This window comes from Giraffa tippelskirchi, chromosome 7 (assembly GCF_054371585.1).
Source record: "Giraffa tippelskirchi isolate mGirTip1 chromosome 7, T2T-mGirTip1v1.2.pri, whole genome shotgun sequence".
Lineage (NCBI taxonomy): Eukaryota > Metazoa > Chordata > Mammalia > Artiodactyla > Giraffidae > Giraffa > Giraffa tippelskirchi.
In genome coordinates, this window is record NC_137281.1 from 75045442 (window position 1) to 75068875 (window position 23434).

General features: G+C 42.1%; 1 protein-coding gene and 1 non-coding gene across 7 annotated transcripts; both read right to left on the minus strand.

The window, feature by feature from the left end:
* Window positions 1-1536: 1536 nt before the first annotated feature.
* ZBED3 (zinc finger BED-type containing 3) lies at window positions 1537-19449 on the minus strand. 6 transcript variants are annotated; one of them, XR_014058460.1, is made up of 4 exons: window positions 19367-19449; window positions 6541-6656; window positions 3441-5014; window positions 1537-2882 (listed from the first exon to the last, which is right to left on the minus strand). XR_014058460.1 is itself a non-coding variant. In XM_081505942.1 (4 exons), exon 4 carries the CDS (start codon window positions 4998-5000, stop codon window positions 4365-4367), a length of 636 nt encoding a protein of 211 aa, XP_081362068.1. In that variant the 5' UTR covers window positions 5001-5014; window positions 6541-6651; window positions 16400-16589; window positions 19367-19449; the 3' UTR covers window positions 1537-4364. The 6 variants fall into 6 exon arrangements, 4 of the variants coding, with proteins under 4 accessions (XP_081362068.1, XP_081362067.1, XP_081362066.1 ...); XR_014058461.1 differs by having other exon boundaries at window positions 3428-5014; XM_081505942.1 differs by adding an exon at window positions 16400-16589 and having other exon boundaries at window positions 1537-5014; window positions 6541-6651.
* LOC145516021 (small nucleolar RNA SNORA47) lies at window positions 14735-14872 on the minus strand. Its single transcript, XR_014061203.1, has one exon. It is a non-coding gene; the product is annotated as a small nucleolar RNA SNORA47 (small nucleolar RNA).
* Window positions 19450-23434: the final 3985 nt, after the last annotated feature.

Sequence of the window (23434 nt, forward strand, 5' to 3'; positions counted from 1 at the left end):
ATGGTAGCGAAACAAAAACTTGGTTTTTATGAATCCCTTCTGAGACATTAAGACATAGACAGCTTTCTAAAGTAGAAATTCAGCCCAAACTAAGCAAGCCGTTCCCTTCTCCAGCCCCCAAGGATGACACTTTAGGTGCATAAAGAGCCCTAGCTCTTTCAGCCTTGGTTGTCATTACCCTGATTTGCCCACACCCTCTTTGCCGAATCTCAACTTAAAAGAAGTGACCCATCACTTGACATCATGGCAGGAGTTCAGGAGTTGGATTCAGGGCATTCTGCATCCCAGTTCCAGCCATCCACCTTCCCACGTGCCTTGCCCTCAAAGGCAGCAACTGTCTGCTGCTATTAGCAAGCCTTATTGTATCAATGAGGGAAGTTCTGCCAGTATAAGAAGGGCACATCCCCATCACCCATTTGCAGTGACAACTCTAATGTGAGCAGACTGGGGCAGAGAGACCGATGCTATCCCCGGAACCCACCTCTGCACTTTCAGATCCCAGCACTTACCTGACAGGATGCCAGCTCAGCCAGTTGGTCCTGGTAGCCGTTGTGGTTTGCCAGGTGAGCCAGCAGAAGCCCTCGGGGCCAAAGAGGCAGAATATCTAATGAGGACGGAGTCAGGTGAGCCATCGTAGCCACTAAGTGGATGAGCCACTCGGGCTCATTTTTCTCAACTGTCAAATGATGGAGTTGGACTGCATTTCCTTCTAGGCTTTTCTGGAATTGCAGGTTATCTCAGTTCTTGTGTGGGAAGCTTTGTTTATCTTAAATAGTAAGGATTTTCCATTTGTAAGAAGTAATTTTTTAATTATGGAAGTAATTTATGCTTGATATGAAAAAGCTATAGCAATGCAGAAGTGTAAAAAGTGTGTAACTCCCACAACCAGTAGTAAGTCATCAGTCAGGCTAATTGCTTTCCCCATCCCCTGAACAGATGACTGGTGCACCCATTAGCCACCTTTCTTGAAAGAGTGGTTAAGATTCTAAAAGCCACTCTTTGCTTATTTTAATGATTCTAACAATTGGTGAAACTGAAGAGTGACATTTGTATTTTTTTTTCTTCCTAGAAGTCCAAATTCAGATTGTATAGCCCAATTATAAACACACATGAAGAAGTTAAATTTCAGTTCTTAATAGAAATAACATAACTGTTTTTAGAGTAATACAAAAATTGCAGGAGACAGAAGAATAAAATAAAATGTTACTAGCAGTCTGACTAAGATGACAGGACTTTGGGAGATTTTTTTTTTCCTTTCAGTTTTTCTTCCTAGATTGGGGCATTGCATTTGTATTAATTGTGTAACGAAAAAAAAAAAAATTTTAAGAAAAGTGTTCCTGATAATTGACATACTATGTGATTAGATTCAAACCAAACAGCCCCTGACACATTAAAAGTTCACTGACTAAACAGCTTTTAAAAATTTATTGCTACTTCCTTTTAGGCTACTTCTTTTTTCTTTTAGGAATTCTACTCAGAATTAAAGGAATAATTGTATTAATTGGGAAACCTCATAAAAATCTTAAACACACTGAATGGGTTTATCGCCTCAAATATTTATTGAGCAGCTACCACAGGTGAGACACTGGGGGAGCCGGATGAATGAACACCAGCCCGGCTCCCAAGGGTACCCGCCAGAGGGCCTTCCTAAAGGGCTTTGAGATAACGAAATGCTGAGAGTCCAGAGAAGTAAGGAATCATTTCTGAATGTTGAGGAATCCAGGAAGGCTTCATGTAGGGATTTGAATTTGAGCTTATTCTTAGAAAATGGGTGGTATTTGTCATACCATCCATTTGAAGGGGTTTTTTTAAGAGGCGGAAGTGCAAACAGGCACAGAGGTGCCAAGACCAAGACACATCAGCAGAACAAGGAGTCCAGTTTGGCTGAAGCATACAGCGTGTATAGAGGGGACAGGTAAGACTGGCATAGGGCTGGAGGGGACTTGAATGTCAGGCCACAAAGTTAGAACTTGTAGAGGATGGGTGATCTCCAGTCTTGAGCAGGAAATGTGATATAATCTGTGTCAGAACAATTCCTCTGGTCAAGTTGAGTGTCAGGTAGGTGGTAGTGTGAGAAGACAAGGATGGAAAGGTGAATCCCAGCTGAATGGTAAACGGGTCCTGAGCTGGGCAAGTGACATCAGAAGGAAGACAGGTGTAAAAGTGAAAGTGTTAGTCACTCAGTCATATTTGACTCTTTTCGACCCCATGGACTGTAGCCCACTAGGCTCCTCTGCCCATGAATTCTCCAAGCAAGAATACTAGAGTGGGTTGCCATTCCCTTCTCCAAGGGATCTTCCTGACCCCAGGATCGAACCTGGGTCTTCTTCATTACCAACTGAGCCACTAGAAATAGACTCAGTAGATCAGGGGCCTAGGATTCAGCAAGACTGATGCTCAAATCCCATTCTTCCTCAACATTACTTAGTTCCTCTGAGCCTGTCTGTCTCTCTGCAAAGTGGGTGTAGGAGTAATTATATCATGGGGTTGCTGCATGGTAGGCAATTATTCTTGTACAGCATTTTTGCACAGCTCTGGCATGGTGAGTGCTCAGTACATGTCAATGTCACTGATGGTACGACCTGGAGCTGGAATTAGGAAGCAAACAGGTGTCAGCTGGGATGAGTAACAAGGGCAATAGTACAGCAGCCGGGAACATGGCATCTGGAGGTAGAGATTGGATTGGACTCCTGACACTACTACTTACCAGGGGTCATCTTGTACAAGCCACTTAACCTCTCTCAGTTTCATTAGCTGTAAAATGGGCAGAGTGATAGATAGATAGTGATAGTGAAGTCGCTTAGTCGTGTCCGACTCTTTGTGACCCCGTGGACTGTAGCCCACCAGGCTCCTCTGTCCATGGGATGTTCCAGGCAAGAATACTGGAGTGGGTTGCCATTTCCTTCTCCAGGAGATCTTCCTGTCCCGAAATGGGCATAGTATTAGTATTAATATGCCCCCCTCGCCAGGGAGCTGCTATGGAAATAAAGTGAGATAATACATGTAAATGTACCTGACACATTTTAAGAGTCCAGTAATTCTTAGTCATTGGGTCAGGGGTGGGAATGTGGAATTGAAGACATTCACCCCTTCCATTCCCAGTGGCAAGATGTCCAAGTAGAGGTGGAGATATGCTGCAGGGGACTGAACATGAAGGATAGACCAGGGAAGAACACACAAGGCTGGAGGTAGTCAGGAGTTTCTGGCATGGAGGTGATTGTTGTAGCTGTCCGGGTAGATGAACCAAGAAGGAGTACATAATTTGGCCTAAGGAAACAATCAGACAAATCCAGAATATCGGACATTCTATAAGACAGCCATGGGGCTTCCCAGGTGGCTCAGTGGTAAAGAATCTGCCTGCAACACAGGACCCATGGGTTTGATCCCTGAATGGGGAAGATCCCTGGAGTAGAAAATGGCAACCCACTTCGTATTATTGCCTGGGAAGGAGCCTGGGGGACTACAATCCATGGGGTGGAAAAAGAGTTGGACATGACTTAGCACGGCAACAACAAAAGGCCCAATAAAGGTGAAGGAGGTGGCCTCAGATGGGCGGGGGGGGGGGTGCCTTCCTCTTGGCCAGGTGTGAGGAATGAGGAGACGTGGGGGAGGAAGCTCTCTACCTGTCAAGGAGGGCTGAGGTCAGGTCTTGCTAGTAAGGTGGCAGGTGTGAGGCAGTAAAGTGGGAAACTTAACCACAGCTGCCATCAGGCCTGCAACAGCGGAAAGAAGATGGCGGAGGTGAGACAAGGCGCTTGGTACTGGGGGGCCAGCTGGGGAGGGGAGCAAAAAGAGGGCTTCTCCAGGACTGCCTTCCTAAGGCACTAGGAGTGATACGGTAATGAGCAGTTCTGGAAACTAAACGGCCTCCCGTTCTGATCTTGGTGCTGCGCAAGGGTTACTCATTACTCGTTAGGAATTAAGTAAAACTTTTGGGGGGTAAAAGTGCCTGATCCTCGTTTCAATGCACACTCTACCCTGGGTTGCGGGCACATGGTGTGATAGTCCTTGGTGCGTAAGCAAGTTTTGGTCCTTTCAAAGTTACCAGCCACAGAATGGCCATGGCTCCAAGTGCTCTAGGTTCATGGGGCCGGTGGACTCTCTTCCAAAGGCGGTCAGAGGAAAACCACCGCCTGCGCGGACCCCACGAAACGCCACCAGCAGAGGAGGCCGCCGGAGAGGACCACGAGCATGTTCTGGTTCTCCTTCTCAAGACCCTGCATTTGGCGATTTCAACTGGGCAGAGGGGTCAAGGGACTAGGATCCCGTTCCCGGGTGAGGCTGAAGACGCTGGTCCGCGGGCCACACGTGGACTACCGCTGGTAGAGTTGGGGGAGGGTAGGTGGCGGGGGAGCGGCCAAAACCTACAGGACCTTCGTGATGACGCAGCCGTCCCTGGGGTCCCCCTCGGGCTCGTCTTTGAGCGGAGTGTGCAGCGGGGGGACCGGGGCCAAGGCGCCCTCGCGCCGGCTCACTTCCCGTTGCCGCGCCTGCAGCGCCTCCCTCTCGGCCTGCAGCTCCCGGCGCGCCTGGGCCGCCGCGCGTTCCTCCTCCTGGAGCGCCCGCCGCCTGCGCTCCAGGGCGCGCTCGCCCTGCTGCACGGCCGCCTCGCGCCGCGCCAGCTCCCGCTCGCGCAGGCTGCCCCGCACGGCCAGCGCGCCCATCTGCTCGAGCAGGCGCGCCCAGTCGCCCTCGGCGGCCGCAACGGGGCCAGGAGCGGCGGGTGGCGAGCGGCGGGCTGCGCTCTCTGCCAGCTCCCGCCGGTGCGCGCTCTTCAGGTGCTTCCACAGCGCCGGAGTACTCGCGTGCCAGCCCAGGCCGCGGCCCACTTGCTCCCCGCACAGCCGGCAGGTGGCCCAGGGACCCGCCGCGTGACCGGGGCGCGCGGGAGCCAGGTGGAAGTACCCCCAGGCCTCGAAGTACGGCGCCCCCAGGCGGCCCGCAGCCGCGTCCGACCCGCCGGTCTCTTCCATGGTCACGGCCGGCTCTTCGCTCCTCATTCTTTAGGCAGCGCCTGCACCGAGGGAGACAGGGTTAAGACGATCGCAAAATTACACGTGCAACCAGACAACTGCTCCAACACACAGCTTCTAGGACTAGATTTAACCTGTGAAGAAACCATGCCTCGCTCTCACTACTGATAACATCCTGTAGTTTGTATAGTCACTTGCATTTCTTTCTCAGTTCAGTTCACTTGCTCAGTCATGTCCGACTCTGTTGAACCCATGGACCGCAGCACGTCAGGCCTCCCTGTTCATCACTAACTCCGGTGTCTACTCAACTCGTGTCCATCAAGTCGGTGATGCCATCCAACCATCTCATCCTCTGTCGTCCCCTTCTCCTGCCTTCGATCTTTCCCAGCATCAGGGTCTTTTCCAGTGAGTCAGTTCTTTGCATCAGGTGGCCAAAGTACTGGAGTTTCAGCTTCAGCATCAGTCCTTCCAATGAATATTCAGGACTGGTTTCCTTTAGGATGGACTGGTTGGATCTCCTTGGAGTCCAAGGGACTCTCAAGAGTCTTCTCCAACACCACAGTTCAAAAGCATCAATTCTTCAGCACTCAGCTTTCTTTATAATCCAACTCTCACATCCATACCGGAAAAGGCAATGGCACCCCACTCCACTAGTCTTGCCTGGAAAATCCCACAGACGGAGTCTGGTAGGCTGCAGTCCATGGGGTCCCTAAGAGTCTTATACGACTGAGCGACTTCACTTTCACTTTCATGCACTGGAGAAGGAAATGGCAACCCACTCCAGTGTTCTTGCTTGGAGAATCCCAGGGACGGGGGAGCCTGGTGGGCTGCCGTTTATGGGGTCGCAGAGAGTTGGACAGGACTGAAGCGACTTAGCAGCAGCAGCAGCACATCCATACATGACTACTGGAAAAACCATAGCTTTGACTAGACTGGCCTTTGTTAGCAAAGTAATGTCTCTGCTTTTTAATATGCTGTCTAGGTTGGTCATAGCTTTTCTTCCAAGGAGCAAGTGCCCTTGAGAAATACATCTTTCTCAGTATGTATGTTCATTTGTTTATTTCAGCATGTTAATTACTCAGAAAAAAAAAATGTTGAAGATGCCTAGGCCTTCTTTCCATAACCAGGAGTCTTCGAAATTCACTGAATCCTTACCTAACAAGTACTGAGACTAAAATTGGGAAGCCAAGCTTCCCATAAGAATAAGTTTAAAACGTGCTTTATATATATTTTTAGTTTAAACTAATCTCTTTTATGCTCTTTAACAGAAACTGACCTTTTCCGAATAAAAGCAAGGCTCCCTTTTGAATTCTTCTCGCAGTGTTGCAGAAGGAAGGAGTGGGGGAAAAAGAGTTTTAGGAATGAAAATTTTGTTTCTTAGACCTTAAGTCTAGGACTGAGCAGCTTTTTAAAAAACTTTCAGAGAAAACTTTTTTCAAGATAAAAATATCTTTCTTTTTGTGATTTTAAAAACCACATGCTTATGAGAAAATTGTCCCAAGAATCATTAAAATGCACATCTCATTTAGAAAACAGCAATATACAAGGCAGTTTTCTAAACTTTTACCTTCAAATGAGGCGGTGGGCAGTCTCAGCCATTGCCTCAGGGTTTCCAGCCAACCCAGGTTCTCAAGTGGAAACACTGCAGCGTGACTTCTGAGATCTCAAGAACCATCAGCTGTGCTAGGAGTAAATTCAGAGGACAGGCAGCCAGTAAAAGCCATTCAATTAAACAGCCCTGAAAGTAGACACTAGAAATACTAGCTAGTGCCATGACCTCTGGTGTTCATTTTCCCAACCCTCTCATAGTTGCTCCAGTCATAAAACAAATACAATTAGTTCACTGTGCTGCTTATCCCAACTAAATGGCCCTCTCTCTACATTTGCAAGATAAAAAGCTTGGTCAGTTCCTTTAATTAAGGAAGAAAAAAATAATAGTTGTTCGCTTTGTCCAACAAATAGTTGTAGTTAAAGGGATCCAAACACAACACAATGCCTCCATTGCAAGGTCTTTTTTATTAAGAAAGCACTTCCCGATGTGATGACCTATCAAATGAGGAGGGAGATAGAAAAGGTGACATTTCTTCTTTAAAAAAATAACTTCACAAAGGGTCAAATGTATGATTCTCAACAAATTTGCTTTGGAAGTTTAAAAACTAATAATGAGAACAACTTGGAGCTCTCCTGAGAACTTATTTCATGGGGAAAATTCAGGCCAAGTTGGGAGAATAATGGACAATGAGATGGCCACTGCTCCTTTTGTCAGGTTTTGAACCAGCAGCAGTGGAGATGGTGAAGTTCCAGAATCTTTTATTAAAGGCAACTAGGGATGACTGAAGACAAAGATGAGAACAGAAAAAACAAGTTGATTTAAAAAAATTTTTTTTTATTGAAAAATAATTGCTTTACAGAATTTTGTTGTTTTCTGGGCTTCCCTGGTGGCTCAGATGGTAAAGCATCTGCCTGCAATGCAGGTGACCTGGGTTCAATCCCTGGGTCGGGAAGATCCCCTGGAGAAGGAAATGGCAACCCACTCCAGTACTCTTGCCTGGAAAATTCCATGGATGGATGATCCTGGTAGGCTACAGTCCATGGGGTCGCAAAGAGTTGGGCAAGACTGAGCAACTTCACTGGCTCACCGGTCAAACCTCTACATGAATCAGCCATAGGAATACATATATCCCCTCCCTTTTGAACATCCCTCTCATCTCCCTCCCCATCGCACCCCTCTAGGTTGATACAGAGCCCCTGTTTGAGTTTCCTGAGCCATACAGCAAATTCCTATTGGTTATCTATGTTACATATGGTAATGTAGGTTTCCATGTTACTCTTTCCATACATCTCACCCTCTCCTCCCCTCTCCCCGTGTCCATAAGTCTGTTCTCTAGGTCTGTTTCTCCACTGCTACCCTGTAAATAAATTATTCACTACCATTTTTCTAGATTCTGTATATATGCGTTAGAATACAATATGTATCTCTTTCTGACTCACTTCACTCTGTATGATAGGTTCTAGGTTCATCAACCTCATCAGAATTGACTCAAAGGTGTTCCTTTCTGTGGCTGAGTAATATTCCATTGTGTATATGTACCACAACTTCTTTATCCATTCATATGTAGATGGACATCTAGGTTGCTTCCATGTTCTAGCTATTGTAAACACTGCTGCAATGAACAATGGGATACATGTGTCTTTTTCAATTTTGGTTTCCTCAGGGTATATGCCTAGGAGTGGGATTGCTGGGTCATATGGTGGTTTTATTCCTAGTTTTTTAAGGAATTTCCATACCATCTTCCATAGTGACTGTATCAATTTACATTTCCATCAACAATGCAAGAGTGTTCCCTTTTCTTCACACCCTCTCCAGCATTTATTGTTTGTAGATTTTTTGGTGATGGCCATTCTGACCGGTATGCGGTGATATCTCATTGTGGTTTTGATTTGCATTTTTCTAATAATGAGCGATGTTAAGCATCTTTTCATGTGTTTGTTAGCCATCTGTATGTCTTCTTTGGAGAAATGTCTGTTTAGGCCTTTTTCCCACTTTTTGATTGGGTTGTTTGTTTTCCTGGCATTGAGTTGTATGAGCTGCTTGTATATTTTGGAAATTAATCCTTTGTCAGTTGTTTTGCTTGCTGTTATTTTCTCCCATTCTGAGGGTTGTCTTTCTACCTTGCTTATAGTTTCCTTTGCTGTGCAAAAGCTTTTAAGTTTAATCAGATCTCACTTGTTTACTTCTCTTTATATTTCCATTGCTCTAGGAGGTGGGTCATAGAGGATCTTGCTTTGATTTATGTCATCAAGTGTTCTGCCTATGTTTTCCTCTAAGAGTTTTATAGTTTCTGGCCTTACATTTAGGCCTTTAATCCATTTTGAGTTTATCTTTGTGTATGGTGTTAGGAAGTGTTCTAATTTTATTCTTTTACATATAGCTGTCCAGTTTTCCCAGCACCATTTATTGAAGAGGCTGTCTTTGCCCCATTGTATATTCTTGCCTCCTTTATCAAAAGCAAGGTACCCATAGGTGCATGGATTTGTTTCTGGGCTATCTTGTTCCATTGATCTATATTTCTGTTTTTGTGCCAGTACCATACTGTCTTGATGACTGTAGCTTTGTAGTATAATATGAAGTCCGGAAGGTTGATTTCTCCAGTTCTATTCTTCTTTCTCAAGACTGCTTTGGCTATTCAGGGTCTTTTGTGTTTCCATATTAATTGTGAAATTTTTTGTTCTAGTTCTGTGAAAAATGCCACTGGTAATTTGATAGGGATCACGTTGAATCTATAGATTGCATTTGGTAGTATAGTCATTTTCACAATACTGACTCTTCCTACCCAGGAATATAGAATATCTCTCCATCTGTTTATGTCATCTTTGATTTCTTTCATTAGTGTCTTATAATTTTCTGTGTACAGTTCTTTTGTCTCCTTAGGTAAGTTTATTCCTAGATATTTAATTCTTTTTGTTGCAGTGGTGAATGGGATTGATTCTTTGATTTCTCTTTCTGATTTTTCATTGTTAGTATATAGAAATGCAAGTGATTTCTGTGTATTGCTTTTGTATCCTGCAACTTTGCTAAATTCACTGATTAGCTCTAGTAATTTTCTGATACTATCCTTAGGGTTTTCTAGGTACAATATCATGTCATCTGCAAACAGTGAGAGCTTTACTTCTTCTTTTCTGATCTGGATTCCTTTTATTTCTTTTTCTTCTCTGATTGCTATAGCTAGGACATCCAGAACTATGTTGAATAATAGTGGTGAAAGTGGACACCCTTGTCTTGTTCCTGATCTTAGGGGGAATGCTTTCAATTTTTCACCATTGAGAATAATGTTTGCTGTAGGCTTATCATATATGGCCTTTACTGTGTTGAGGTAGGTTCCTTATATGCCCATTTTTTGGAGAGTTTTAATCATAAATGGGTGCTGAATTTTGTCAAAGGCTTTTTCTGCATCTATTGAGATTATCATATGGTTTTTATTTTTCAATTTGTTAATATAGTATATCCCATTGATTGATTTGCATATATTGAAGAATCCTTGCATCCCTGGAATAAACCCAACTTGATCATGGTGTATGAGCTTTTTGATGTGTTGCTGAATTCTGTTTGCTAAAATTTTGTTGAGAATTTTTGCATCTATGTTCATCAGTGATATTGGCCTGTAGTTTTCTTTTTTTGTGTTTGTCTAGTTTTGGTATCAGGGTGACGGTGGCCTCATAGAATGAGTTTGGAAGTGTTCCTTCCTCTGCAATTTTCTCAAAGAGTTTTAGAAGGATGGCTTCTAAAACTTCCCCTATGAAGCCATCTGGTCCTGGGCTTTTGTTTTTTGGGAGATTTTCGATCACAGCTACAATTTCAGTGCTTGTAATTGGGTTGTTCATAATTTCTATTTCTTCCTGGTTCAGTCTTGGAAGATTGAGCTTTTCTAAGAATCTGTCCATTTCTTCCAGGTTATCCATTTTATTGCCATATAGTTGTTCATAATAGTCTCTTATAATCCTTTGTATTTCTGCACTGTCTGTTGTAACCTCTCCTTTTTCATTTCTAAGTTTGTTGATTTGATTCTTCTCTTTTTTCCTTGATGAGTCTGGCTAAAGGTCTGTCAATTTTGTTTATCTTCTCAAAGAACCAGCTGTTAGTTTTATTAATCTTTACTATTGTTTCTTTCATTTCTTTTTCATTTATTTCTGCTTGGATCTTTATGCTTTCTTTCCTTCTACTAATTTTTGGGCTTTTTTGTTCTTCTTTTTCCAGTTGCTTTAGGTGTAAAGTTAGGTTGTCTATTCGATGTTTTTCTTGTTTCTTGATTGTATTGCCATAAACTTTCCTCTTAGGACTGCTTTTGCTGCATCCCATAGGTTTTGAGTTGTCATGTTTTCACTGTCATTTGTTTCTAGAAAATTTTTTATTTCCCTTTTGATTTTTTCAGTAACCTGTTGGTTGTTTAGAAATGTGTTGTTTAATACCCATGTGTTTGTGTTTCTTACAGTTATTTTCTTGTAATTGATATCTAGTCTCATAGCGTTGTGGTCAGAGAAGATGCTTGATACGATTTCAATTTTCTTAAATTTACTGAGGCTTGATTTGTAACCCAAGATGTGGTCTATCCTGGAGAATGTTCCATGTGCACTTGAGAAGAAGGTGTATTCTTCTGCATTTAGATGGGTGTCATGAAGATATCAATGAGATCCGTCTCATCTAATGTATCACTTAAGACATGTGTTTCCTTATTAATTTTCTGTTTTGATGATCTGTCCATTGGTGTGAGTGGGGTGTTAAAGTCTCCTACTATTATTGTCTTATTGTCATTTTCTCCTTTTATGTCTGTTACTGTTTGTCTTATGTATTGAGGTGCCCCTATGTTGGGTGCATAGATATTTACAATTATTATGTCTTCCTCATGGACTGATCCCTTGATTATTACCTAGTGTCCTCCCTTATCTCTTGTAACTTCTTTAAGGTCTATTTTGTCTGATATGACCATTGCTACTCCAGCTTTCTTTTTCTTCCTATTTGCATGGAATATATTTTTCCATCCTCTCACTTTCAGTCTATATGTGTCTTGAGGTCTGAAGTGGGTTTTTTGTACACAGCATGTATGTGGGTCTTGTTTTTATATCCGTTTAGCCAATCTGTGTCTTTTGATTGGAGCATTTAATCCATTTACATTTAAAGTAATTATTGATATATATGTTTCTATTGCCATTTTCTTAATTGTTTGGGGTTTATTTTGTAGATCTTTTTTCTTCTCTTGTATTTCTTGACTGTATAAGTCCATTTAACATTTGTTGTAAACCTGGTTTGGTGGTACTGAATTCTCTTAACTTTTGCTTGTCTGGAAAGCTTTTCATTTCTCCATCAGTTTTGAATGAGATCCTTGCCAGGTACAGTAATCTTAGTTGTAGATTTTCCCCTTTCAGTACTTTAAATGTATCCTTCCATTCCCTTCTGGCCTGCAGAATTTCTGCTGAAAGATCAACTGTTAAGCATATGGGGTTTCCCCTGTATGTTACTTGTTGTTTCTCCCTTGCTGCTTTTAATATTCTTTCTTTGTGTTTAGTCTTTGTTAGTTTCATTAGTATGTGTCTTGGCATGTTTCTCCTTGGGTTTATCCTATATGGGACTCTTTGTGCCTCTTGGATTTGACTGATTGGATTTCATTCTTTTTACGTTATTCTCCTCTTCAGAAGTTATTTCCACCATTTTATCTTCCAGTTCACTGATTTGTTCTTCTGCTTCAGATATTCTGCTATTGATTTCTTCTAGAGCATTTTTAATTTCATTAATTGTGTTGTTTGTCTCTGCATGTTTATTCTTTAATTCTTCTGCTGCTGCTGCTAAGTCGCTTCAGTCGTGTCCGACTCTGTGCGACCCCATAGATGGCAACCCACAGGCTCCGCCATCCCTGGGATTCTCCAGGCAAGAATACTGGAGTGGGTTGCCATTTCCTTCTCCAGTGCATGAAAGGGAAAAGTGAAAGTGAAGTTGCTCAGTCGTGTCTGACTCAGCGACCCCATGGACTGTAGCCTACCAGGCTCCTCCGTCCATGGGATTTTCCAGGCAAGAGTACTGGAGTGGGGTGCCATCGCCTTCTCCGTTAATTCTTCTAGGTCTTTGTTAATTGATTCTTGCATTTTCTCCATTTTGTTTTCAAGGTTTTTGATCATCTTTACTATCATTATTCTGTATTCTTTTTCAAGTAGTTTGCCTATTTCCTCTTCATTTATTTGGACTTCTGTGTTTCTAGTTTGTTCCTTCATTTGTGTAGTATTTCTCTGCCTTTTCATTATTTTTTTAAACTTATTGTGTTTGGGGTCTCCTTTTCCCAGGCTTCAAGGTTGAATTCTTTCTCCCTTTTGGTCTCTGCCCTCCTAAGGTTGATCCAGTGGTTTGTGTAAGCTTCATATGGGATGAGATTTGTGCTGAGTTTTTGTTTGTTCGTTTGTTTTTCCTCCGATGGGCAAGGCTGAGTAAGGTGGTCATCCTGTCTGCTGGTGATCTGGTTTGTATTTTTGTTTTGTTTGTTGTTTAGATGAGGCATCCTGCACAGGGTGCTACTGGTGGTTGGGTGATGCTGGATCTTGTATTCAAGTGGCTTCCTTTGTGTGTGTTCTCACTACTTGCTACTCACTAGGGTTAGTTCTCTTGGTAGTCTAGGGGCTTGGAGTCAGTGCTTCCACTCCAAAGGCTCAGTGCTTGATCTCTGGATCTGATTCCACAGCTGCTCAGCTTCCTGCCTCAGTTGTCCCAGCTCGTTCATCCTTGAATTTCCTTACAGCAGAAACTAACAAATGAAATCCCTGGAGGGAGCTGGAGCCCTTGTGGGCTGGGGGTATGGAGGTCGGCTGGGTGCTCAGCAGCCCCTTGCACACACAACCAGCATACAGAGCACAGCCCACTGCAGAGACCAGCACCATGGAGATCCCCCGGCCACACCCAGGCCCACACCGTCCAGCGATCAACTCTGCAGCGCCACAAGTTGCTTTAATAATAGTATTTAGTGAAGCTTTTAATTCAGTTGCTTGTTACAGATGCATTATAGTTTTCTAAGTCTCATTTGTTTTTTTCCCCACCAAGTAATTCCTCCAAGATTAGGCAGGATATTTAACATATCTCTTGACTTAAAACAAACAAACAAACAAATTTACCAGAATCATCAAAAAACATAAGTACCAGGCCTCTTTTAACAAGAGAAATATCTATTTACATATCTTCTGATATAATAGGCATTGATTTGAAAATGACAATTAGTATAAAAAGTCTTTAGAAATTAAAGGCTAAATTTCCCTCAAGAGATTTACTAAACCACTAAACCCCCAAACCCCCAAAGCTGGATGGGTGGTATGAGAAGGGGAGTTACAGACCCCTTTCAAGAGTAACTTTTTTTATGTTAGTAAACATTATGTTTAGTAAACAGAGCTAGATTTTAGTTTTATAAATTTTTGTTGTTGTTGTTATCTAACTTTACTTAAATTTTTTTCTACATTTCTTTTTTTAGAATTCCATTTCTTCTAAATTAGAATCTTATCTTTTCAGAGTACACCACCTTTTTACTACTAGAAATACACAAAAGTGGAGATAATAGAAAATAGTAGTATTATGAGTCCCTGGTGGCTTAGCTGGTAAAGAATCTGCCTGCAATGCAGGAGACCCAGGTTTGATTCCTGGGCTGGGAAGATCCTCTGGAGAAGGAAATGGCAACCCACTCCAGTACTCTTGCCTGGAAAAATCCCATGGACGGAGGAGCCTGGTAGGCTACAGTCTATGGGGTTGCAAAGAGTCACACAACTGAGTGACTTCACTTTCTTTCACTTTATACAGTCCATGGGGTCACAAAGAGTCAGACACGACTGAGCAACTTTCACCATGAGTCCCTATATTTATAGATCAAGAGGTTTAAAGTTTTTGTTTAGTACCAAGACTATTGCTTTGCATTCTTGAGATTGTATGCTTTCTTGAGATAGGGGTTGAAAATGGTATATAAGCTTCAGATTCTCCTACCTGTGCCAAAGTCTGAGAGTTATTATTACTGATGTGCCCCTACAAGTGCTGGAGGTGACCCATTACTGTCATGCCTTATCTCCCTACAAGATGTCTCTGGGTTTCTTCAAAATCTGGGGTACCCAGAGGAGTGCCACACACAGGAGTGCCATCTGTTCTAAGATGTAAGGTGGAAACAGGGATGAGAAGCACTGATTTTGATGATTTAATCCTTCGGATTTAGTGGAGTGCTCATCTGAGCCAGGGACAAGCAAAACCACAAGTGTTGGCCAGCACAGTGCTGCCCCTCCGAGGGCGGCAGAGGGACTTGCTCTGCTTCTGCAGGCCTTCGCTCTCGGAGGTCTTAACCAGTGGAAGGCAGCATGGTTCACAACTGCCTCACCTTCTCAGTCCTCCGACAACAGCTACATTCTCTCTCAAAAGGGTCTTTTTTAACACTCAGTCTCTAAAGATGTGACCAGCAGTAACTGTGGCCACCAACCATTCCTAGGAGAGCCTTCCTACCTCTGCCAGGCAAGCCTTGAGCTCATTTCAACCATCCCTACAGTGCAGAGGGAGAGAAGCTCCTATCAGCTGGGCTTGAAAGAGAAGTCTTAGTCTTCAGCCACAACCATAATATACAAAGAGCTCTTACAAACTGGGAAGAAACAGACAAACAAGCCAGTTGAAAAATGGGCCAGAGATGTGAGTAGCTGCGTGACTCAAGAGCAAAATCAGATGGCCAGGAAATTTGTGAAAAGATGCACAACATCACTTATATTAAGTCTGTTGTTAGATCCCTTACACTAACACAAATGAAGAGGTCTGTCAGCCAAAGCTGGAAGGGAGGCTGAGAAAAGAGTATGCTCATGCATTCCTAGTGGAGATGGGAAGGCTTTTAGGAAAAGCAATGTGCAATTTCTGTTAATTAAAAATAGATATAATCAGGGATCCAACTCCTGGGAATCTGTTCTGTATAACTAAAAAGGACCAATATGTAAAGTAACATGTATTAGGATGTTTGTCATAGAGTTGTTTAGAATGACTAAAGACTGGAATCAAAGCAATGCCTATCGGCAGGAGAATGGCTGGGTAAATAATGTATAGTCACCCTGGGGAATATTATGCCACCATTAAAAAGACTGGACTGGTGCTCTGCCAGAGAGATTTCTGGAATAATGTTTCGGGAGAAAAGCAAGATGCAGAAAAATGTGTATAATATGATCTTGTATTAAATAATAAGTAGATCTGTATAGGGTATACAGATTAAAGATTTTTTGTATATATGAAGAAAAATAAGGAGACACACTGTGGGTTGAGGGGGTAGCAGCTGATGTGAAAGGAGAAGGGGAAGAAGTAAAGACAAGGGCGCTAAGGAAGCGTGCAGGTGGTTATGTGTCTACATTTAGGCAGAGTTATGTATATGGCAGAGTCTATATTTATATCTATGTACAAATAATATTGTATAAAACAATCCTCAAGCGTGTGAGTCAGGCAGGCCTATGTAGCCTTAACTCTGCAGGCTGGAGGGGACAGTCCCATTGGGTACAGTGTGCTGCCATCTGGCCCTGGAGGGGTCCCAGTGTGTGAGCTAGCTTCGAGCAGGTAGGTCGCTGTCCCCTGCCTGGGCAAAAGGAGATTCCAGAGAATGGGAGGATGCCATGGGAGGGCACCTCACTTTACTTGTCTCCCTGGCAGAGGGCAGGCATTCAGGGGACACTGCATTAAACAAAATGAGCCTGATCTTATGTTTCTCAGCCCCAGCTCATCCGAGTCCTCCATCTCCTCGTCTGTCAGGGGAAATGGTAAGATTAGTTGCCCCTAATAAACAGGTAGCTGAAATCAGATAATGCAAGTGATGTCACTACTGGATTCGCCAGTGCTATATCATTTCAAAGCATGAACAAAAGGAAGCTCCCAGTATTTACTGCTCACACATGCTCACCTGAAGATCTTAGTGGCTAAAAGGCAGTGCTGTTTTTCTCTTTAACATGTTGTATACAATAGAGGAGGTAGCTTAAGTAAGAATAATTCTGAGGATTTTTTTTTTTAATACAAAAGGCAAATAAAAAAGAATCATAGATCCAATTCCCCATCGTCAACCAAATTTATTTTCAGCTCCTCAGTTGATCTTTCTGCAAAATAGGAAGGTAGAAGATGATATAGAAAAGTAGAAGATAATATAGCAAGGTAGAAGATAATATAGGAAGGCCTAGTTAGCCGGTGTCCTGTGATATGTATTTCTTCCTTACTGATTACCCCCCAAAACCAAATATCTATTAACTGATATGGTTAGGTAAAAAGAGAATGAAAATGTAAAAGTTCTCCTTATTTTCCTTAAGCAATTTTTAAACTATCAGAAATATGCCAGTAAATGTGATTATTTGACTTAGGTCCATTCACTCCATCCACTCTTTCATTCAAACTCTTCTTGTGTACCTGCTCAGGGCCAGGCATGTGCTTGCCACCCAGGATGCCAAGAGGAGAACCACATAGTCCCTGACCTCCAGAAGCCTGCCATCTGGTGAGGAGAGATGCTTCAACATGCTAACGCCCATGATAAAGGTCAGAGCAGTGTTCACTCATGAGGACTGGGGAGGGGTGGGTTCAGGACCCTAACACAAACGTTCATGCAGACACCCCTGCTTAAGCATCCTTTCCCTATCTTGCTCAGGGTACAACAGTTACTAAAACACTTCACCATAGAGCTGAATCTAAAAAATAAAGCTGCAGTTCTTTAGTTGTATAATCTGGCTTCCAAGCTCATATTTTAAATAAAATTTCTTCAAGCTAAATAAAAGCTCTGCTAGCATGAAATTAACAGTGGAAATTTTTGAATCCAATTTCAGGCAGGAAAAAAAAAACTGGAAAAAAGAGTAGACTAGTTATTTTATGAAAAAGGAAAAAGTAGTGTTGATGGTATGATGCTTCTGAATTCTCCTTTGACGAGTTTTCATTCTATGATCCATTAATTGGAAAGGGTGATGTCTAGCTGGTGGAAGATAAGATATTTGCATTAATTACCTCTGCATTTGATAGTCTCTGAAGAACTTGTATTCATTTAATAACTTATGAGATTAAAACTCAGATTTCTCAGTATGATCTCCCAGAATACCAATATAGAGAATAAGGTAAGAGATCAGAACCTGGATGAATAATTTGTGTAAATAATGGTGTAAACACATCATGAATGACTATAACATTGAGAATCATCCCGTAAGCCACCCACAAAAGTTAATTTTATTATTTTATACTTAAGCTTTACACATACAAAATATCAGGCAAGCTAAAGGCCAAAGAACCACGCAATGTTCTCAAAAAGAAATAACAGATGAACTACAGCTCTCTTTGTCCATCCAGGGTTAATCACTTTAGATGGATTAATCCAGCAGAGTTATAAACAAGTATGTGTAGGTTGATCCTGGCTGGATCTTAGGTGAGAAATTCACTCTAATGTGAAAGACACACAGACTTGTGTGAAAACACGAAAAACATTTTTTATCCACTAGTAACTTTAATCAAAGCAGAATATAATAATTAATACAAATAATTACCCGTGACAACTGACTTATCAAGGAAACCACAATTCATCTGTTACCTGTCCATCTCTGTTGAAATATTAATTTACTACCATGTATTAACCTATTTATAAACATATCCAGACAATTAGAAAAATTAGTCTGTAGTCAGCAGGCTGAAGGCTTAAATGAATTAAAAATGCTTCCAAACTGTAAAGGATGGATACCTCAGTTAGGGAATTAAGTGAGAAAGTTTAGAAAAATGTTACACATGGAGTGTAAAAACTGTACTGGACCCACAACTAATTAACTGGTATATAGAGATATTCTCTAAATGTCATAAACCAAAATCTGAGTTACCTCTACCATTAGCTAAAAGGCTGAGCAACACTATTAATGCTTTTTAAATGAAAATCTTCCCTAAAGTGGACCTTTATTTCAGGCCTACATTACTTTATTTAACACATTTGTTCCTAAAAAGAAGGGTGCTGATCCACTTTAATCTTGTAAAATGCATAATTTAAATGAATTAGAGAGATGTAAAGCTCTCCTACTTTCAAGATCTTTGTAACACAAAAAGATATTTTAATTACCTGGTTTTGGCTCTTGACTTTTGCATACTTTATTGTATACTTTTTCATTGTCAGTTGCCTGAGGCTATTTTTAGTCCAAAAAAAGTATATAAATAATTACATTGATGAAAAGTGCGCCAATTAGCCAAGACTACTAAGATAATGGTTTCTAAAAGAAACTGTAGTAGTCTTGGCTAATTAGAAGTTCTCATGGTGGCAGGTACTTATTTTTTTCTTTTAAGGAGGGAAAAATAACTTTGCTTGGTAAACTTCGGGCATTAGGTTAACGTAAGTGATTAGAGCAAACTGCTTCTGTCTGTTCCGAAAGGATCAGAAAATCCCTTTGTTTGAGCACAGTGGGGACAGGGGTCTTTGTTTGAGCATCTGGCTTGCATTCAGTTTCTCGCCAAAGTGGGAAGAAAGTCTCTATTAGAGAAAGGGCCCCAACCACTTGTCCTGACTACAATAAGGCAACTTTAATAAGGGGAGAGCACATTATTTTCGATATTCCTAAAAAACTTTTTTTTTGACGAGAGATGGAAGAGAAGGAGCACAATGAGGTGCACAAAGAAACTGCACGAGGCCTTTACGCAGAATCCCGGGTCCAAACGCACCTTTTACGAAAAGGCCGACCACCGCGGAGGGCGTGCCGGGACCTGGCGGGTCGCCGGCTTCTCGGCAGTCCCCCGAGGCTGGTCCCCAGCTCACTTCATCCGGCCCGGCCCGGGGGAGCCTCCCGCGGTCCCCCACCTATCCCCCGCCCCCGGAGTCCCCAGTCTCCCCGTGGGCGCGCGCCGCGGCGATCTCGCCGCCCACACTCACCCCATCACCTCTGAAGCGGGAGGTGGGCTGCGAGTCTAGGATGGCAGAGCCCCTCCGGGATCCTCGCAGACATTTTGTCCTGTGCGGAAACCTCCGCGCGTCCCCCTTAAAGACACAGCGCCTCCATTCAGGAGCCTGGGCTGAAAAGGGGGCGTTGGTGAGGACCTGTTGTTGAAAGGCCTGGGAAACCACTCCCAAACCGTCCAAGTCCACAAGCGACAGACTTGGGTTTGCCCAGGTTTAAAAAGGATGTAGTAGTTTAGTGATTTTTTTTTTTTTTACAAATATAATTACACTTTTATATCTTTATATTAATCTTCCAAGACCTGGGTTCCTGGGCTTGAGTCTCTGAGTGTAATTTTCATCCTTTCAGGTTCAAGGTGTGTGATGGCACAAGTTGTCAGAAGATAAAGTCTGGACAGATAAAGGTAGAGCTAAGGAAGTTATGACCAACCTAGACAGCATATTAAAAAGCAGAGACATTACTGTGCCAACAAAGGTCCATGTAGTCAAGGCTATGGTTTTTCCAGTGGTCATGTATGGATGTGAGAGTTGGATGGTGAAGAAAGCTGACTGCCGCAGAATTGATGCTTTTGAACTGTGGTGTTGGAGAAGACTCTTGTGAGTCCCTTGGACTGCAAGGAGATCCAACTAGTCCATCCTAAAGGAGATCAGTCCTGGGTGTTCATTGGAAGGACTGATGTTGAAGCTGAAACTCCAATACTTTGGCCACCTCGTGCGAAGAGCTGACTCATTGGAAAAGACCCTGATGCTGGGAAGGATTGGGGGCAGGAGGAGAAGGGGACGACAGAGGATGAGATGGCTGAATGGCCTCATTGACTCGACGGACATGGGTTTGGGTGGACTCCGGGAGTTGGTGATGGACAGGGAGGCCTGGCGTGCTGCGGTTCATGGGGTCGCAAAGAGTCAGACACAACTGAGAGACTGAACTGAACATTGGTGTTCACTAAAACCTAGTAATGTTAGCATGGTGTATCAGTCAGTTTCTGGTGGATTATGCTGAGGTAACAAGCAACCCCTACAACTCAGTGATTTACAAAAACAAAGATTCATTTCTCAATCAAATTACATCCGCTGCAGGCAGCTTTGGCTATACTCCACCACTGTTTCGGCTTCTAGGCTCCAGGTTGAAAGATCAGCTTTTGGGGGGACATGGTGATTGTGGGCTGGAAACAACCTTGAGGGAGGAGGAGTCCTAATTTGTAGTGTTTGGTATTTCCGTGATGTAAATATTCACAACCATGAAGGACTTCAGGTTACTAATGGTTTAACAAGTGGCTTGCCAAGTTTCTGGAAATGTAGCAATGAGCTCTTATAAACCACTGGCGCGTGCTGCTCCTAAAACTGAAAACAGTTCACATTCCACATACCTAAGTTCTGCTTGCTTCAGTTCTACTCACATTCTATTGATCAAAGCAAGTAACTTGACAAAGCCTCTCAGTGGGGCCAGAAAGTATATTCCTCTTATAAAGACTTGCCAGTCATGTGACAATGGGCAGAGATTGTATCGTTCTTTTTAAAGAAGTTGAGTAAATAACTAACCCTGAGTATTCATTGGAAGGACTGTTGCTGAAGCTCCAATACTTTGGCTACCTAATGTGCAGAGCCAGCTCATTGGAAAAGACTCTGATGCTGGAAAAGACTGAGGGCAAGAGGGGAAGGGGGCGGCAGAGGATGAGATGGTTAGGTAGCATCACCAACTCAATGGACAGGAATTTGAGCCAACTCTAGGAAATAGTGGAGGACAGAGGAGCCTGGTGTGCTGCAGTCCATGGGGTCACACAAAATCAGGCACGACTTAGCACCTCAACTACAACAAATAACTGGTTACAGTAATACGATCCATTTTACATACTTTGGTCCAAGTAATTTTTTTAAACATCATTATTTCCATAAACCAGAGTTTATTAACAATCCATTAATGGGATTTCTCCTTACCATTCCAAGAATGGTGTCAGAAGAAGAAACTGGTTGGATGTCTTCAAGGGGATAATTTGCCATGTGAAGATTAGCTATTAGGTTACTACTTTTCTTTTCTCCCAAAAGATGCCCATACTTACCACTGTGGACATCTTATTAAAATAATAATCGCTAGTATAAGTGAATCAGATTAAAGGTTATCTCTTATTCATCATTTAATTAATTATAAAATTTAATTAATTACAAAGTTTATTGTACCTGATGATCCTTTTAACAAGAGATCTTATCACTTTGAGTATGTTAAAAATCCATTTGACCATATAGTGAGACACATGGTATTTTTGTTAGTTCTAGTTAGTGCTATTTGAGTAAGAGTCTTAATTAAGACAACATTCCTGCCCTCAAGAAGATTATACGCCAGTGACACAGACAAATGAACTCCAGGAAGAAAGTGAAAAATATTGTAAGAAGAGACTTTCCTGTGCCACACTAAACTGAGAACAACTTCGTCTTCTTGAAAGTGGCAACATTTAACCAAGACCTGAAAAAGAGCAGAATTTAGACTTCTGGAATTATGTTTATTTTACTCTCAAGATGTATTTGGATATATTTTTAAAGTTCAGAGAAAAGAAACCTGTCTTTTCTGTGTCCAGGTCCACAAGCAACAGACTTGTGTCTGCCCAGGTTTAAAAATGATGCAGTAGTTCAGTGACTTTTCCCAGCATCAGAGTCTTTTCCAGTGAGTCAGCCCTTTGCAGCAGGTGGCCAAAGTATTGGAGCTTCAGCAACAATCCTTCCAATGAATATTCAGGGTTAGTGTTTAATTCAATGCTTAAACTTTCTAATAATCTGAAATCTCTTGTAGTTTTAAATTAAAATTTAAATCAAACTATAAAATATATCTCCCTTGCCCCACACTCTTTGTTCAAATTTCAGCAAGAAAAACACTCTTTAGTTCTTATTTTGGTGGTAACAGTTTCCCTAACTTTCATCAAGCTGTTAATGATAAATAAATAAGAGGATCTCGTTTCTGTTCCCTGCCATGGAAGTTGGCAAAGCACAAGGACTTTCATTGATAATGCAGAATATTCACTCTCTAGATTCTTGCCAGAGATTATAACTTTCAAATCTGCTAGCTAATCCTTATCAAAAGTCCAGTTTGAGAAAATTACTTATGGATGTTGCTTTAAAGGCTTGAAATTATAGAGCTGTTTACCTGAACCACACTCTTTGGATGCATCCTTCCTTTATGTGATTTTGGCCTCTAGCTTTCTGTTTTTAGATGTTTTTGTCTAGTTTTGGTGTCAGTAATGCAGTCTTACAAATGAATTGAGAAATACTCGTTTCTCTTTCATATTTTTGAAGATTTTGTGAATAATTGGTATTCTTCTTTAAATGCTTCTTGGAATTTAACAAAGAAGCTTTTTGGCCTGAGTTTTTCTTTAAGGGTAGTGTTTTACATGACTAATTCAATTTCTTCACTGGTTGTAGGTCTTTTAGATTGTCACTTCATTGTTGAGGGAGTTGTGGTAGTCTATCTTTCTAGGAATTTGTCTATTTCATTCAAGTTATCTAATGTGTTGGTGTACAGTTGTACATAGTATTTCTTTTTAATTTCTGTCAGGTTGGAAATGCCGGGCTGGATGAAGCACAAGCTGAAATCAAGATTGCCAGAGAAATATCAATAACCTCAGATATGCAGATGATACCACCCTTATGGCAGAAAGCGAAGAAGAACTTAAGAGCCTCTTGATGAAAGTGAAAGAGAAGAGCCAAAAAATTGGCTTAAAACTCAACATTCAGAAAACTAAGATCATGGCATCCAGTCCCATCACTTTGTGGCAAATAGATGGGGAAACAATGGAAACAGTGACAGACTTTATTTTGGGGGGCTCCAAAATCACTGCAGATGGTGATTGCAACCATGAAATTAAAAGATGCTTGGTCCTTGGAAGAAAATCTATGACCAACCTAGATAGCATATTAAGAAGCAGAGACATTACTTTGCCAACAAAGGTCCGTCTAGTCAAGGCTATGGTTTTTCCAGTAGTCGTGTATGGATGTGAGAGTTGGACTATAAAGAAAGCTGAGCACAGAAGAATTGATGCTTTTGAACTGTGGTGTTGG

Bases quoted from the DNA above. Each gene is read 5' to 3' on its own strand.
- ZBED3 (XM_081505943.1), bottom strand. From the start codon at position 5,000: ATGAGGAGCGAAGAGCCGGCCGTGACCATGGAAGAGACCGGCGGGTCG.